This window comes from Panulirus ornatus, chromosome 44 (assembly GCF_036320965.1).
Source record: "Panulirus ornatus isolate Po-2019 chromosome 44, ASM3632096v1, whole genome shotgun sequence".
Classification (NCBI taxonomy): Eukaryota; Metazoa; Arthropoda; class Malacostraca; order Decapoda; family Palinuridae; genus Panulirus; species Panulirus ornatus.
The window spans coordinates 7,901,221-7,917,356 of NC_092267.1; the positions used below are offsets into that span (position 1 = coordinate 7,901,221).

A 16,136-nucleotide genomic window follows, 5' to 3' on the forward strand; every position below is an offset into this window, starting at 1 on the left:
GTCTGTTTCCTTGCGCTACCTCGCAGACGCGGGAGACAGCGACAAAGTATAAAAAAAAAAAAAAAAAATATATATATATATATATATATATATATATATATATATATATATATATATATATATATATATATATATATATATATATATATATATATATATTCTTTCATACTATTCGCCATTTCCCGCATTAGCAAGGTAGTGTTAAGAGCAGAAGACTGGGTCTTTGAGGGAATATCCTCACCTGGCTTCCTTCTCTGTTCCTTTTTCTGGAAAATAGAAAAAAATATAAAAAACAAGAGGAGAGGATTTCCAGCCCTCCGCTCCCTCCCCTTTTGGTCGCCTTCTACGACACGCAGGGAATACGTGGGAAGTATATAGTATCACGACGTCTTTGCACCACGCTAGGACTTCGAAGATCTCCCTAAAGCAACGCCTGTGCGTTCAGCGGCAGAAACAACGCCCCCTCTCCCTCCCCAGATATAAACGCCGTCCATCCGACCTGGCGTCCACGAGCTTAATATTAAGCAAATCTCCCTCCATACATATGGGGTATGTGTGCATTGCCATGACGACCTGAGGCCAGACGTTGAGGGGTAGCTATTGGTGAGCCAGGGTCGTGTGGAGTGGTTAGGGGCGAAGTGGGGAGTGGTGGGGGGGAGGTGAGACGACTACCCTCCTGTGGGTGGGGACGACGACGCGACGGTGGTACGACCCCCATTTAAGAGCGATAGTAGGCAGCGACTCTTCGAGCACACGTCGACTCTGCGGTACGACCCTTGGACATGTCGATACGACTCTTCAAAACTACGGTACGACTCTTGAACACGACGGTACGACCCTTGGACATGTCGCTACGACCTTGAACGCGACGGTACGACTCTTGAACACGACGGTACGACCCTTGATCGACGGCACGACCCTTGGGCATGTCGGTACGACCTTGAACGCGACGGTACGACTCTTGACCACTACGGTACGACCCTTGAACACGACGGTACGACCTTGAACGCGACGGTACGACCCTTGACCGACGGCACGACCCTTGGGTATGATGGCCAAGCCTTCTGACCTGACGTAACCCAAGCGTCGTGCTCAGAGGTCGTACCGTCGTGCTCAAGTCTCGTAACAATACTCAGATTACTCTACCGATCCCCTAGCCGATTTGAGGCCCGATTTACCCGTCCAGTATCTGCCGATGGTAATAGCTTCATCGGTAACCCCCACTGCTGAATTCTGCTGTGTGATACATAGACGCAGTGGTAAGAAATTTGAAAAGAAAAATAACCACTCCATTAATAACAAGTCCAATAACGCCCGACCCTTTAAATACAAGACGGTCCAATAGATAACCGAGAAGGCAATAACTTTCCAAGCAATAATTAATTAACCTTTAAATTAAATGCCGCGGCCATTAGTGCCATCTCCTATGGCAGTGATAAATACCAGTGGTGGATAAATACCCGACTATCAGACGCCAGCATTAAATGCCACAGGAACTAACACACACACACACACACACACACACACACACACACACACACACACACACACACACACACACATATATATATATATATATATATATATATATATATATATATATATGTATATGAGTCCACGGGGAAAATGAAACACGATAAGTTCCCAAGTGCACTTTCGTGTAATAATCACATCATCAGGGGAGACACAAGAGAGAAAAATAACAGTCAGTTGATATACAACGAAGAGACGAAGCTAGGACACACACACACACACACACACACACACACACACACACACACACACACACACACACACCAAAAATAGATTACGACGACAATAATTAACCCCAGTAAAGCCAAATTAATGGCCAGTTAAAGATAATCGTGATAATTACCGTTTAAAGAATAGATAAACTAACAGTAAATATTTCCTTATGAAATAATCCTAAATAAGTACCTCACCAGTACAGTATGTGAGTAATGAATGCCTCCATATTAAATTCCTATTAGCTTATACGCAGTGCAGTAAAATTCCATATCTTTTGTCTGATCACAAATACCCAGACTTAAATCCATAGTGATAAATAACCGGTATTAGATATTCAGTTATAGATATCCTCTATTGTATCTCCAGTAATAAATACCCTGTAGTATATTTCCAATAATAAAGATACTATATTTACCTCCTGTATTAAATATCCTGTAGTAAATTATCAGTAATGAACACCTTGTATTAAATACCTAAAAATAGATAGCCTTTATTAAATCTTCAGTGATAAATACCCAGTATTAAATCCCAAATGATAAATTTCATATGTTAAATCCCTTGTAGTAAATACATTAAAACCTTGTGATAAATACCTTTGAAATCCGGTCGTAAATTCTCATTTATCAGATTCCTAGCATTAAATACCCTTGTGTTTAATGGCCAGGCCATCAGTTCTCAGTGGTCGAAGGGTCGTGTATTCAAAGGGGTGGGTCGTCTTGCTCAGGGGTCGTACCGTCGTGTTTAAGGGTTAAACACACACACACACACACACACACACACACACACACAGAGCCATCGACAGCATTATGTAATGGAATGATATACAATTCGATTTATTTAAATATGATAATTTAACATTAAGATTAGTCAATTGAAACATTTTGAAAAAAAAAATAAAGCGATGGCATCAGAGTCGTTTGAATTGACGTCAATTTATCGTTCAGTGTAATGAAGTCACTTTATATTTCAATACCATCTCATGGCAAGATCATATTTTTTCTATTTCTTTCTTACTTTTTAGATGTTTGTGAGCTAAAGTGACCTAGGGAAGGGAGAGCTGCCGTTGCCATAAAGCTCTTTATATACGAGAACAGCTGACCTTATCACAGTGTGCCCAAGTGTCACTCAAGTTAAGACTCGCCTTATTAATGCAACCCCCACTTGTCTATGCGTCACTCAGGACAAGACAGACCAGCTCCTCTGAAAAATATATACTTTACTCCCGCGAGCAAAATGTCCATCTCATTACGTTCAATGCTCGACGGCGCAAAGAGCTTAACAACACAGCCCAGACAGGCGCAGGAGAAAACATAAAATTGTTTGGATCGGCTAATAGGTTCAGAAGTTTGGATCTGGCTCACTAATTCAGCAGTTGACCATCCAACTGCCAGAGGCATACGACCGAGGTCATTACTGAAAATAGATCCTCTTTTGTTTTTGTTTTTTGTTTTTGATTTTTTTTTTTCTTGTTCTAAAACGTGAAAGAAACTTTTCTTGTTCGACGAGTGCAAGGGAAATAACAGACGCCTACATTTTGGCGCAGCGCATTAGGCTTTTTCTTTTTCTTTTTTTCTTTGTTTTTCTCCTCCGAGTCGGCCAAACGCTCAATGTTTACCCATCGCGTCCGCCATCATTGAGGCAGACGGAAAGTTTCCGTTTTCTATCTCGAGCCTGCCTTCCTGTATGGACACTCGCACATTTTCTCCCCGCTCATCTCTCACACCTTACCAACCGTGTCCCTCTTTCAAACCCCTGTGCCAGCACGTATTTAATTGCACTTAGGGACTTATCGTATATCATTTCCCCGTGAATTAGAAGGAATATATGTATATATATATATATATATATATATATATATATATATATATATATATATATATATATATATATATATATATATATATATATATATATATATATGTGTGTGTGTGTGTGTGTGTGTGATTATGTATATACATGAGTATGTGGGTGGGTTGGACCATTCTTTCGTCGTTTCCTTGCGCTACCTCGCTGACGCGGGAGACAGCGACAAAGTATAATAGATAGATAAATGAATAAATAAATACATATATATATATATATATATATATATATATATATATATATATATATATATATATATATAATTTTTTCTTCTTTTCATACTATTTGCAATTTCCCGCGTTAGCGAGGTAGCGTTAGGAACAGAGGACTGAGCCTTTGAGGTACTCATTAAATCGACCAAGCCACAGGGAATGATGAACTGCTGGGTTGACTGTGCGCCAATAACGCCCACTTTATGCAAGGCCCGTCTCACACGCTACACTCATCGAGGCTAAATTGGGAGGATGAATGAAATTGTCAGATAAGTAATGGGTAAAATTGGTTATTAGCGCCTTCTAATAGTTGGTGGGGCCATAGTGGGTTGTGTCAGCAAGAGGGAGGGCCAGGGTGGGTTGTGTCAGCAGGAGGGAACAGAGGTTGGGTGTTGTCATCTGGGTGGGTCAGGCTAGGGTGGGTTTGGTCAGGGTAAGGTGGGCTGGGCTAGGGGAAGGGGGGTGGCAGTATCACCAGGGTGGGTCGGGCCAGGGTGGGCCAAGTCGACCCACCTTAATATACAGAGGCACAAGGGGCGTATCCCGCGGATACCACCACGTCAATAAGCCAATACCACGATGGTTTATACCCCCTCCCTCCATGGAGCATTACACGCTCACCCAGGACTCTGAGGTATACTCCAGTATGGAGCATTACACGCTCGCCCCCAGACCACACCCAGGTGGGGAGGTCATAGGTCGAGGGCATTGCCCGTACTGGACACGTTCCTGACCCGCATAAGACTGCCTGACCCCCGTCTTGCCCCATCCCCTTGTAAGTCGGTCGGGGGGGGGGGCTTATTGCACCATGTATAACCATTGATTATTGGACTGTAGTTATCATGACTATAGCTATCTTTACTTACTGTATGGCCGTCATGACGACTATGTAGCTATCTATCTACTTATATATATATATATATATATATATATATATATATATATATATATATATATATATATATATGTATATATATATATATATATATATATATATATATATATATATATATATATATATATATATATATATATATTATCCCTGAGGATAGGGGAGAAAGAATACTTCCCACGTATTCCCTGCGTGTCGTAGAAGGCGACTAAAAGGGAAGGGAGCGGGGGGCTGGAAATCCTCCCCTCTCATTTTTTTTTTCTTTTTTTTTAATTTTCCAAAAGAAGGAACAGAGAAGGGGGCCAGGTGAGGATATTCCCCCAGAGGCCCAGTTCTCTGTTCTTAACGCTACCTCGCTAACGCGGGAAATGGCAAATAGTATGAAAAAAAAATATATATATATATATATATATATATATATATATATATATATATATATATATATATATATATATATATATAGTTACTTTTGAATGAATTCCACTGTTGTGAATATACGTGAAGTCATATTCGGTTAGGATAGGCTAAGTTGGGTCAGAATAGGATAAGTTAGGATAGGATAAAGTTAGTTTAGGACAGGATGAATTAGGAGAGGATAAGTTAGCGTAGGACAGGATGAATTAAGAGAGGATAAGTTAGCTTAGGGCAGGATAAGTTAGCTTAGGGCAGGATAAGTTAGCTTAGGACAGGATGAATTAGCTTAGGACAGGATGAATTAAGTCAGGGGAGGATAAGTTAGCTTAGGGCAGGATAAGTTAGCTTAGGACAGGATAAGTTAGCTTAGGACAGGATGAATTAGGTTAGGATAGGATGAATTAAGTCAGGACAGGATAAGTTAGCTTAGGACAGGATAAGTTAGCTTAGGACAGGATGAATTAAGTTAGGAGAGGATGAATTAAGTCAGGAGAGGATAAGTTAGGTTAGGACGGATTCAGCTCGGCTCCGCTGGGTTAAAGTTAGGCTAGAGTAGTACGCGTGTCGCTGCCGCTCATTTGCATTGGCGGGAGAAGGCGAGCCTTAACTGGTTCTCCCATCCGGCGTAATCCCCCCCAACACGGGGAGCTGATGAACTCAATGGCGGGCTTCCCGCTCCCCACTCCCCACTTTCCCGCCACGTGGGCGCGCCGCCGCTGGCGCGGTTACCGGCCCCCCAAATTGGCGGATTAAGACCCGCTGGCTTGAAACCCACCGAAGCGGGTCGCTTTCACGATGCGGTTTTGTCGCTGTGGCGGTGGTGGTTAGGGGAGGGGAAGAGAGGCTTCTGGGGAGATCTGATAGGGAAGCTAGGGAGAGACGACTGGGGGAGGCGGGGGGGGGGGGGAGATTAATGGGGAAGGTTGGGAGGGTCGATTTGGGGAGGCCAGGGAGAGACTGTAGGAGGGACAAAGGGGAGAGATAATACACGGCCATGAATGTACAGATCATATCCCAAGGAAGCCATGAACGTACACATATCCCAAGGAAGCCTTGAACGTACAGATGATATCCCAAGGAAGCCATGAACGTGCACATATCCCAAGGGAGTCGGTCACAGACGTGGAGGGTGTACGATGGATCGGGCCATCACTTCAACACTCCCAAGACAAGGAGGGGTAGTGGGATAGGGCCAGTGCCGCTGGGTGTCGAGCGAGTCGAAGTGGAACAGCGTTAGAAACATCCCAGATTTGTGTGCTGGTGCCGGGTGGGGACACGCAGCCGGTGATTGTTCTAAGTGCTCTTTCTCTTGTGCGATCAGGTAGGTGAAGCAGAGGCCAGTTTGGAGCGGATACTATTTCATATTTATAGAGGACACTAAGGAATTCCCTTCTCTTCCCTAAACGGACGACAGCCATTGTTCCAAGGACATATGGCGGCCCATGTTGAATTCAGTGTGGTGGAGTGGTGAACGCCACACGCGTGTTGCATGCAGCGCCAGTCAGGAAGAGATTGGTCTGTAAGTACGAGACGTGGGTTCCTCACGGGCCAAAAGTGTAATTTTTACGTTTTAAGTTTGATCTGGCGCCATGGCCTGAGGCAGAGGATTTCTTTAGGGGGTTTTTCATGAGTTATGAACACCAGTAAAACCTGAAGGTTAGGAAACAAGTTGTCACAGTGGATTATGTGTTGGATTCTCATATGATTGTTCCGTTGAAGAGTGTGGTAAGTCTGTGGCTATTGTTTAGTAATATATATATACACGCATATGTTTTTGCATGCGCATTTGCGTTACTCTACAATTTCTACGCACTCAGGCTTCACACAGGACCATTCGGCGTAGTGTCCATTTTCGTGTTTTCCTGCAGGTGTAGGTGACACGGCACCAGCTGGACCCAGCCTTTGCCTGGGTGCTCAGGAAACTACAGGTGACCATCGACATAGAGAGAGACACTCGCTTATGTGCTCGCTTGAGCAGCCGTAGGAGCTACGCATTACGAATTCCTGAGGCAGCATGGGCTCTGGGATCGCCTGACGTCGCCAAGCACTTAGGAAATAGCACTCGTATAGCATAAGAGCTCTCCTCCTCCTCCTCCAGTTTTAACTTCCTACACAGCTGGGAAGAATCAGGAGCAGCATGATAGACTAAGGCCAGGTGTGAGTGTGGATGTCGTGGTTTAATGTGATGTTTCACCCACAGATGGCAACGCCCGAGACGAACCTGACGGGCGTGAGGGGGTCGGGTGACGTGAGTCCCAGCCACGCGCCTCCGCCGCGACACCTCCAGAACTTCAACACCTTCCAGTTCGTGTCGCAGTTGGTGTCGGCCACGCCGCCCTACCTCTTCAACATGTCCTCGCCCTTCCCGGGCAACTTCTTCAGCGACCTCCTGCGTCGCATGGCCCCGCGGGCGGGCACGCCCGGCCTGCCCCCGGACCAGACGTTACAGCAACACATCCGGGCCGCCCTCCTGGCCAAGAGCGCTCCACCGCCCCCGCCCTCGCTGCCGCCCACCGTCATGCCGCCCCCGCTGGACCTGGCCGCCGCCACCCACCGTAACCCAGCGCCACCCCAGCTCCAGCAGGAGAAGGGCATCAAGCGCTCCCTCTTCTCGGACGTGACGGCGCTCAGCTCCAGCGAGGACGAAGGTGGCGCTAAGAGGCCCAGACTCGAGAGTGAGGGGCGTGAGGCGGACAAGCACCCTCCTGAGGGGCTCCCCGCCCCTTTCCTCATGCAGGCGCCCTTCCTGCCCACGTCTGTGCCCCCTCCCCACGACGTGCTCAACCCATGGTCCACACGGGCGTCGCTCCTCCGCCCACAGGTACCCATGGCGGCCCACGTACCGCCCACGCCTCTCGACCCGTACCGCCTGCTGCTGGACCTACGCCTGGCGGGGCAGCTACGCACCATGGCCGCCACACAGGCGCTCCATAACAAGGAGAGTGGCATAGGGGGTGGAGGCGGGGGCGGACTGGGTCTGCACCACCCCATTACGACCTCTCACTCCTCCATCTCCAGCGCCAAGTCTCTCTCCTCCCGCAAGTCTCCTCCGCTACCAGAGCCACGCCCTCCTCGGGACGACCTTCCCCCGGTGTCCGCCCCGCCCACTGTGGGCGTCCTGCACGGCGGCGACGACCGGGTGTCGGCATTCCACCCACCGTCACGCCCACACCCTGACCCGGCCGACACCAGCGACGAAGACACAGGCGACCGACGGAGCTGCAGCAGGAGCAGCAGCGGTAGCGCCAGCAGCGCCAGGGAAGGGCTCGGCCCCCAGTACATCTTCAAGCACCTGACGCAGATCTACCGCACCATCGACGGCCATAAGCTGGAGGGCAGCAGTAGCGCGGACGACTACCACCACCACCACGACGACGGCCGCAAGGACGTCCCCCCAGCCTCGCCCGAGCCCTTGGGCAGGGGCGGCAACCGGTGCCTGGAGGGCCAGGCCCAGCACGATCTGGGGCGGGACGACGGACGCCTCAAGGAAGGTTGATGGCCGTAAGATGGGGCGGGACTCAGGTGAGGCAGGAGGGTATCAGGAGCGGCGGGCGGCCCCCCCTCGCCCTGTCGTGCCCCCGCTAGCTCGACCCCTCTCCCGTGCGCCACTACAGGGGGTATGTGGCCCCCCCTCCCCCTCCCCACACCCCCCACGGGTGTATAATACATAGTTGCCAAAAAAAAAAAAGAAAGAAACCGGAGCCAAAGCTCGCCTTTTATGATACAACCTCACTTTCTCACCTTCAATGTGATAACTATTGTTTGAGATGAGTTGCGCTTCTGTGTTTGGTTCAGTTCCCCCCATCCTCCCTTGCTGACGTCGGCCTGACGTCAGAGACAACGCTGCATTCCTCCAAGGGGAAGAAGAAGAAGAAGAAGAGAGACCTTGCTAGTCGGTGTTCAATGTATAGCTCACTAAGACGAAAGTAAATGTCCATTTCCATTGTTTTCATCCGTTCTTTGATACTTCTATAGATGCCAAAGGTAGTGTAGGTGTGTAGAGGTCCTCCAGTGTACACTTCTGTCTCCTTCCATAGGCTCGGAAGCCACGGGTGTCGGGACATTCCCCCTCCCTCAACCTACCGGGAGGGAGGCAGTATATATATAAATGGGGCCAACTAGAATGGCCCTTGCCTGCCTGTCCGCCCGCCGCCGCGTCCATGTCAGCTGACGCATGCTTGATGTGGGTCGAGTTCACCCGCCGGGACTTGACCGCTAGTGTGTCGTCTCAAGCTGGCGTCGGGAGTGTGTGTGTGTGTGTGTGCGCGCGCGCGTGTGGCTTGCTAATGCCGATGCTTTTGAGGGACCTGGGTTTACAGTTCATGTAAGGATCTGGGCTTAATTGCCTCGAGTTGGAATTATATACGACCTGTTGTACTTACCTCCCTTCCCACCGTGATGAGGCCGCTCAGATGGACAGCTACTTGAAGATGATGATGGCGAGGTGTGTATGAGTGGCCTGGCCTCTATATTACATACCAAGACCTCCACTGTATCTTCTGCCAACATATCTACAGCAAGAGGGGGCACTCATGGCGGCTCTGGTCTACAGCCATCATTCCAGCTACGAAAATTACGAGTTTCCTGCTGAGGTGAACAAGAACATCCTCTCGAGACTGCGCCATGAAAGACATCTTTTGTCCAGCTGGTGTAAAGGGTAAGAAGAAGACGTTATCTACGTAGCTGTGAGGGCCATAGTCGTCATCATCTACGTAGCTGTGAGGGTCATAGTCGTCATCATCTACGTAGCTGTGAGGGCCATAGTCGTCATCATCTACGTAGCTGTGAGGGTCATAGTCGTCATCATCTACGTAGCTGTGAGGGCCATAGTCGTCATCATCTACGGAGCTGTGAGGGCCATAGTCGTCATCATCTACGTAGCTGTGAGGGCCATAGTCGTCATCATCTACGTAGCTGTGAGGGCCATAGTCGTCATCATCTACGGAACTGTGAGGGCCATAGTCGTCATCATCTACGGAGCTGTGAGGGCCGTAGCCATTGGCCCTGGTGTCATCCATACGAGTGCAAATTCCACGAACGCTGGGAGTTAAATGCTTATAGCCTGTTCCTGGGTCTTACCCCCAAAATTCCCTCATGAACTTCAGATAAATGCCATCTGAAGCTTTCAACCTCGTAATATAATTCCAAGTCAGAGGAACATACCTAATGACCAGAAGATGTTAATTTGTATACTTTGTACAGGTATTGTTAAGTCCTCGAAAGCCGTGGCCAAAGCGAATTACGCCAAAGTTCTACCTTAAGTTGTTAGCTTCTGTCTTGAGACAATCAGTGTCTTGCAATCATCACCATTTCTCACAGGCTTCCAGACGGATCTGAGACTTGCCCCTCTTCAGTGATCACGAGAGTAAGTCGTTATTTGAAGTCCAGTAGAAACAGATTTGCACCCCACCAAAGATACGGTGGCATCAGCTCTGGAAACTTAAGGAAAACTTATGAGAGAACTTCGTCTTCATAGTTTGTGTGACGTTATGATAGGGTCCCCGCGCTGCTCCGGGTTCTGTTGTCTGGTTGGAGCATGGCCCCCATCTTCCTCACACCCGTCAGTTGGTCTCAGACTGTGAGGGGAGGGGAAGAGTATCAATGAGGTGCTTATGAGATCTGCCGGAGTGGCGCGGGGAGTAACTGACCATCCCACGCGTTGCAAATGCCTCCTCCCTGTGTACGTGTGTGTGTGTCACGACGATCACTGAAAAACGAAGCTGAGTTCGAATGGCGACTTGGTCTTGTGAATATTCGAATACTTCACGTGTGTATATATATATAGCCTCTTACCTCCTCGTCTCTATTTATGGCCTGCGAGTGTGTTTCGTCCCCCGAGGGTCGGGTGAAAATGGTCCTCCCTCTCTCTCCCTCCCCCCTGTCTCTCACTTGAGGACGCCCTCACCCACGCACTCACATGGAAGCACTCAACTTTTATAAGTCTAAACACTCACTTGCCATTGGAGTATTATACAAAGAACCCTTTACGTTTTGTGTACCGATTTCTATATCGTTGCCGAGCCTTTGGCGAATTCTTGGGACGAGGCTTGGCTGTATGACGAAGACTCTCTGAGTTGAAGAGTTGACGGATCGTACATTATAATTAGGCTTTTGCGTGATGCAAAACTTCTGTACTGTACTGTACTGTACCCTGGAGGTACAGAAAAGCAACCGAGTCTGTATCCTGCAGATCGAAGTCTTCAAGACGTGTTGTGGGTGTGTCTGGAAACCGCATGTAAACACTGGAATGCCACAGACAGACCCCCCCCTGGAACTGAAGGAATGTCAGACGTTGCCCCAAGATAGCATCATGGGTGATTTCCAGTCAGTTCATCCCTCAGAATCTTACCCTTAAAGGTCCAGCTGGCCCTTGGGTAACAAAATGGCACTCATAACATTCACATTGACTCATACAGTGCTCACAACAATCACAGTGGGTCATAAAATGCTCACAGCGCTCTGATTGGCTCATAAAGTGCTCACAATACTGATAGTGGCTTGTATAGTACAAATAACGGGATCATAAAGTCCTCACAACACCTACATTAGCTCATAAAGTCCCTACATATTTTGGTCGCTCATACAGTGCTCACGGTACTCACAGTTGTTCATACGACACTCATAATGTTCAAAACACGGTGGCTCGTATAGAGTTTACAACATTCATTGCCTCATAGTGCTCATAACATTTACGATCACTCATATAGTGCTCAAAGCTCTCACAGTGACTCAGAGAACTCATTCCGCCACACGTGATTCATAAAATGTTCACAGAGACTCGTACAGGGCTCACAAAACTGACTCATACAGTACTCACAACACTCAGTGGCTCATACAGTAATCATAACGCTACAGTGCTCACAATGCAGAATGGAACTCGGTGCTCATATCGCACAATGACCAGCACATAACAGTGCTCACATCACCAACATAGGTACAATCGGTGCTCACAACGCTATCTATGGATCATACATTGCACACAATCTGTGATTCATAAAGTGCTCACAAGACCAGCCGTGGCTCATACGATGCTCACAACCAGCTGTGGCTCATACGGTGCTCACAACCCCCCTTGTGGCTCATACATTGCTCACAACACCTTTTGTGGTTCATACAGTGTTCACAACATCTATGGCTCATAAAGTGCTCACAACACCTGTGGCTCACAATGCTCACAACACCACCTGTGGCTCATACAGTGCTCAAAACCACCTGTGGCTCATACAGTGCTCACAACACCACCTGTGGCTCATACATTGCTCACACCACCTACAGCTCATAGAGTACTCATAACACTACCTGCGGATCATACTGTGCTCACAACACCACCCATGGTTCACACAGTACTCACAAACTCTTAGTAGCTTGTCATACGATGCTCACAACATCACCTAAAGTTCACATAGTGCAAACACCACCGTTCATGGCTCACAAAATAAAGCTCACAACACTGTTTACATACAACGCTCACAATTCCAGAGGCGACCGACTCCTTCGGAGCAATATAAGGCTGTTATCAGGCATTTGACACGATCGGCAACCTAGCTAGAGCTCACAAAACCATTAGTGGCTCACCAGAGCTCAAAACCCCATTACTGGCTCACGACAGCTCAGAACCCCATCACTGGCTCGCCACAGCTCAAAACACCATCAACAGCTTACTATATGGACCAGTTCGAGCCTAGCTTGCTGTAACTGCCCATTCCCATTCGTGCGGTGCGCGAGTTCTACGCTCGTGGGGTCCCATCTCTTGAACTGCCTCAGATGCAAGTATTGTGAGCACTCTGTGAGATTAGAGGCAGCGTTGTGAGCTCTGGATAAGCCGCTGGTTTTAAGTGTGAACCCGCTGTAACCCGCTGAGACCTCTCAAGATGAGCCACTGAACACCACGTTACAATCCTCAGTGGCGATGGAACAACCCTTAGATATTATGGCCCCTTCAGGGTCAGGTCGAAGGTCATCATAAGTAAAGGGTTACTCTAATGTGTTCGGGGGTCGAGCGAGCGTGTTCACGTATGCGCATTTTATGAGCCAGCCTGAGATTGTGTTACCCATTCTCTCTCTGGTCATAAGAATATGGGGAGACTATTATAAAAGATGAAGAGTTTACGCTTATCCAAGGATGACATTATACTCTCGTAAAACATCACAGCTCCAGTGATTAATCTCTGTAGACTCGGAGGTTTAATTGTAATGTGATATTGCGAGGATTGGCAATCATGTAATACCGAAATGCCAAATCAAAGCGAAGGAAAAAAAAAAATGCGATTCTTTGCACTGTTTCATCATTTTATTCACAATATTTACTGATATATGAAGAAAAAAAGATACAGATTACGTTCCTGACTTTAAAGAATGATTGAATCATTTAAATAAAGCATTTTCTTTTCCGTAGTTCTTGAACATTTAAAGAATGATTGAATCATTTAAATAAAGCATTTTCTTTTCCGTAGTTCTTGAACATTTAAAGAATGATTGAATCATTTAAATAAAGCATTTTCTTTTCCGTAGTTCTTGAACATTTAAAGAATGATTGAATCATTTAAATAAAGCATTTTCTTTTCGGTAGTTCTTGAACATTTAAAGCAATTCAGAGACGAGTGTTTGTTGAGTGATCTTCTTTTGGCGCGGGTGGGCGGTGCTCCCTCAAATGGCTACCCGGCCAAATACTATAGCCACGCCCACGAGTACTATAGCCACGCCCACGTAGCTCAACTGCCGCTTCTCGACGTGACAAGTCAGCGTTGTTCCTACATTTATTTTTTTTTTATATATATAATGGTTGTGTCCGTCTCATTTCGCCGCTATACTGTAGTGCATCAGGAACTCCCGAGGGAATTTTACTAACCTCTTGCGTTAGACGGTGCGACCCTCGAACACGACGTCGGACGGGTATGAACAAAAAAAAGAAAAAAAAGAATTAAACGGTCAATTTCAAACTTCCCGCCGACTAAAAAAAAAAAAAAATGGTCGCTCGCACCGACAGTGTTTTAAAAGAGGTTGGGCATTTTCCGCAGTGGCTTCCGACCCTCCGGCCGAAGCATAAGGCTCCGGGCTTACGTGTTCTGTACATCTTCTCCAGTCAGTATTAGGGAACTTGTTTGTTGACGTAAGGAGTCATAGGTGACTGTGAATCTGCTCACAGAGGCAGCAATAAGGATTCACACGATCTAATGCTATTGTAGATCACTCGAAGAGAAATTATTATTATTATTATTATTATTATTCCTGCTAATGTGTCGCCAGTTAAGAGAAAGCCGCCTAGTCATTACTCTATATGTACTTTTTCCAAAATCAAAACTACTGGAATTTAATGTAAAATCTTATATTATTATCGAACGATGGACAAACAAAAAAAAAAATTGTTTATATTGCAGAATTGGTATTCGGCACCTATGCATAATAACATTTTGAATTTATTAGTAATCGTACCTGTGTTTGAAGTAAAGTCTGTATATTGTTGTGTTGTTTCTCATGTAAATAAAAGAAGAATTTGAGGTTGTTTTATTGTTATCCCAAAGTGTTGCCAATCCTCTCTTGATGTTTTATTGCTATCCCCAAGTGTTGCCAATCCTGTGTTGTGCTTCGATTGTACAATTCTCCTTTTCATATTTTCCTGATTCGTTGAGCATATTTTCCTTTTTAATGCTTTTTTTTTAACATCATTTGCTCAACGGATAACATTATTTTTTCCCCATTACGCCCGACTTTGATATGTATATCAACGCATGGGACCAGATTTTCAAAAAGATGTTGAATAATGATAATGGAACGTCTTTTAGATCACAGTTTGAATTTCAAAAGAAACTCTATCTTTGTGACCACTAAACACAGCTCAAACATTAACTGGGTGATATAAATACACCACAAGTTGTAAAAGGCAATATATCTATAGAATGAAAAGAGATAGATTGAATTAATCAGTTAATTAGCTGGAGGAAATATCAATGTTAACGGTTTGCCAGGTTCGAATCCTAGCAGAATCTCATTGTTTTATATACAGGTTTAGCCTCAACTATGAGGTGAAAATGCATGTAAACTTTGCAGGTGAAAATATATATTAAATATCACAGTAATGAACTGTCTTGTCTCGAAAATCATTGAATCCAGGGTCTCTCTCTCTCTCTCTCTCTCTCTCTCTCTCTCTCTCTCTCTCTCTCTCTCTCTCTCTCTCTCTCATGAGGAATATCAGCAAATGTCTTCTGTTCTGTGATTGCCCAGAATGTTCGTAATGAACTCCCTTATATATATATATATATATATATATATATATATATATATATATATATATATATATATATATATATATATATATATATATATGCTTTGTCGCTGTCTCCCGCGTTAGCGAGGTAGCGCAAGGAAACAGACGAAAGAATGGCCCAACCCACCCACATACACATGTATATACATACACGTCCACACACGCAAATGTACATATCTATACATCTCAACGTATACATATATATACACACAGACATATACATATATACACATGTACACAATTCATACTATCTGCCTTTATTCATTCCCATCGCCACCCCGCCACACATGAAATAACCCCGTCCCCCTCATGTGCGCGAGGTAGCGCTAGGAAAAGACAACAAAGGCCACAATATACATATTGTAAGATGAACGAGTGCCAAAAATTACTACAGCCTATGCTAATTAGTGAGTAGGTATTACTAATCCACTTATGGAAGAGATGATTAACAACAGCTGTCCTAATTGTGTTAGAATTGTACCAAAAAACGTATGGCTTCTCCCAGGGGAAGAAAATTGTCGATAACGGGAAGAAGATTAATAATAACGGAAGAAAATGACGGATAACGGGAAGAAAATTAATGATAACAGAAGATTAATGATAACGAGAAATACGATAATTAGCCTAGGAATTTTCGTAGTGGAAGATCATACAATTTTTGATAGATGCTTACATTTATAAAAATGATAATATGATTTTAGACATTGACGTATCAGTCGACTATAATCATCGTACAGATTCG

At 45.7% G+C, this 16,136-nt stretch overlaps 1 protein-coding gene across 1 annotated transcript in view; it reads left to right on the top strand.

The window, feature by feature from the left end:
• LOC139762706 (uncharacterized) overlaps window positions 1-14,627 on the top strand; it is a 107,439-nt gene extending 92,812 nt beyond the window's left edge. Inside the window, exon 2 of the mRNA XM_071687694.1 lies at window positions 7,331-14,627. Within this exon, the coding sequence (XP_071543795.1) occupies window positions 7,331-8,626 (1,296 nt within the window). The 3' untranslated portion in view covers window positions 8,627-14,627. The remainder of the gene's footprint in view (window positions 1-7,330) is intronic.
• Window positions 14,628-16,136: the final 1,509 nt, after the last annotated feature.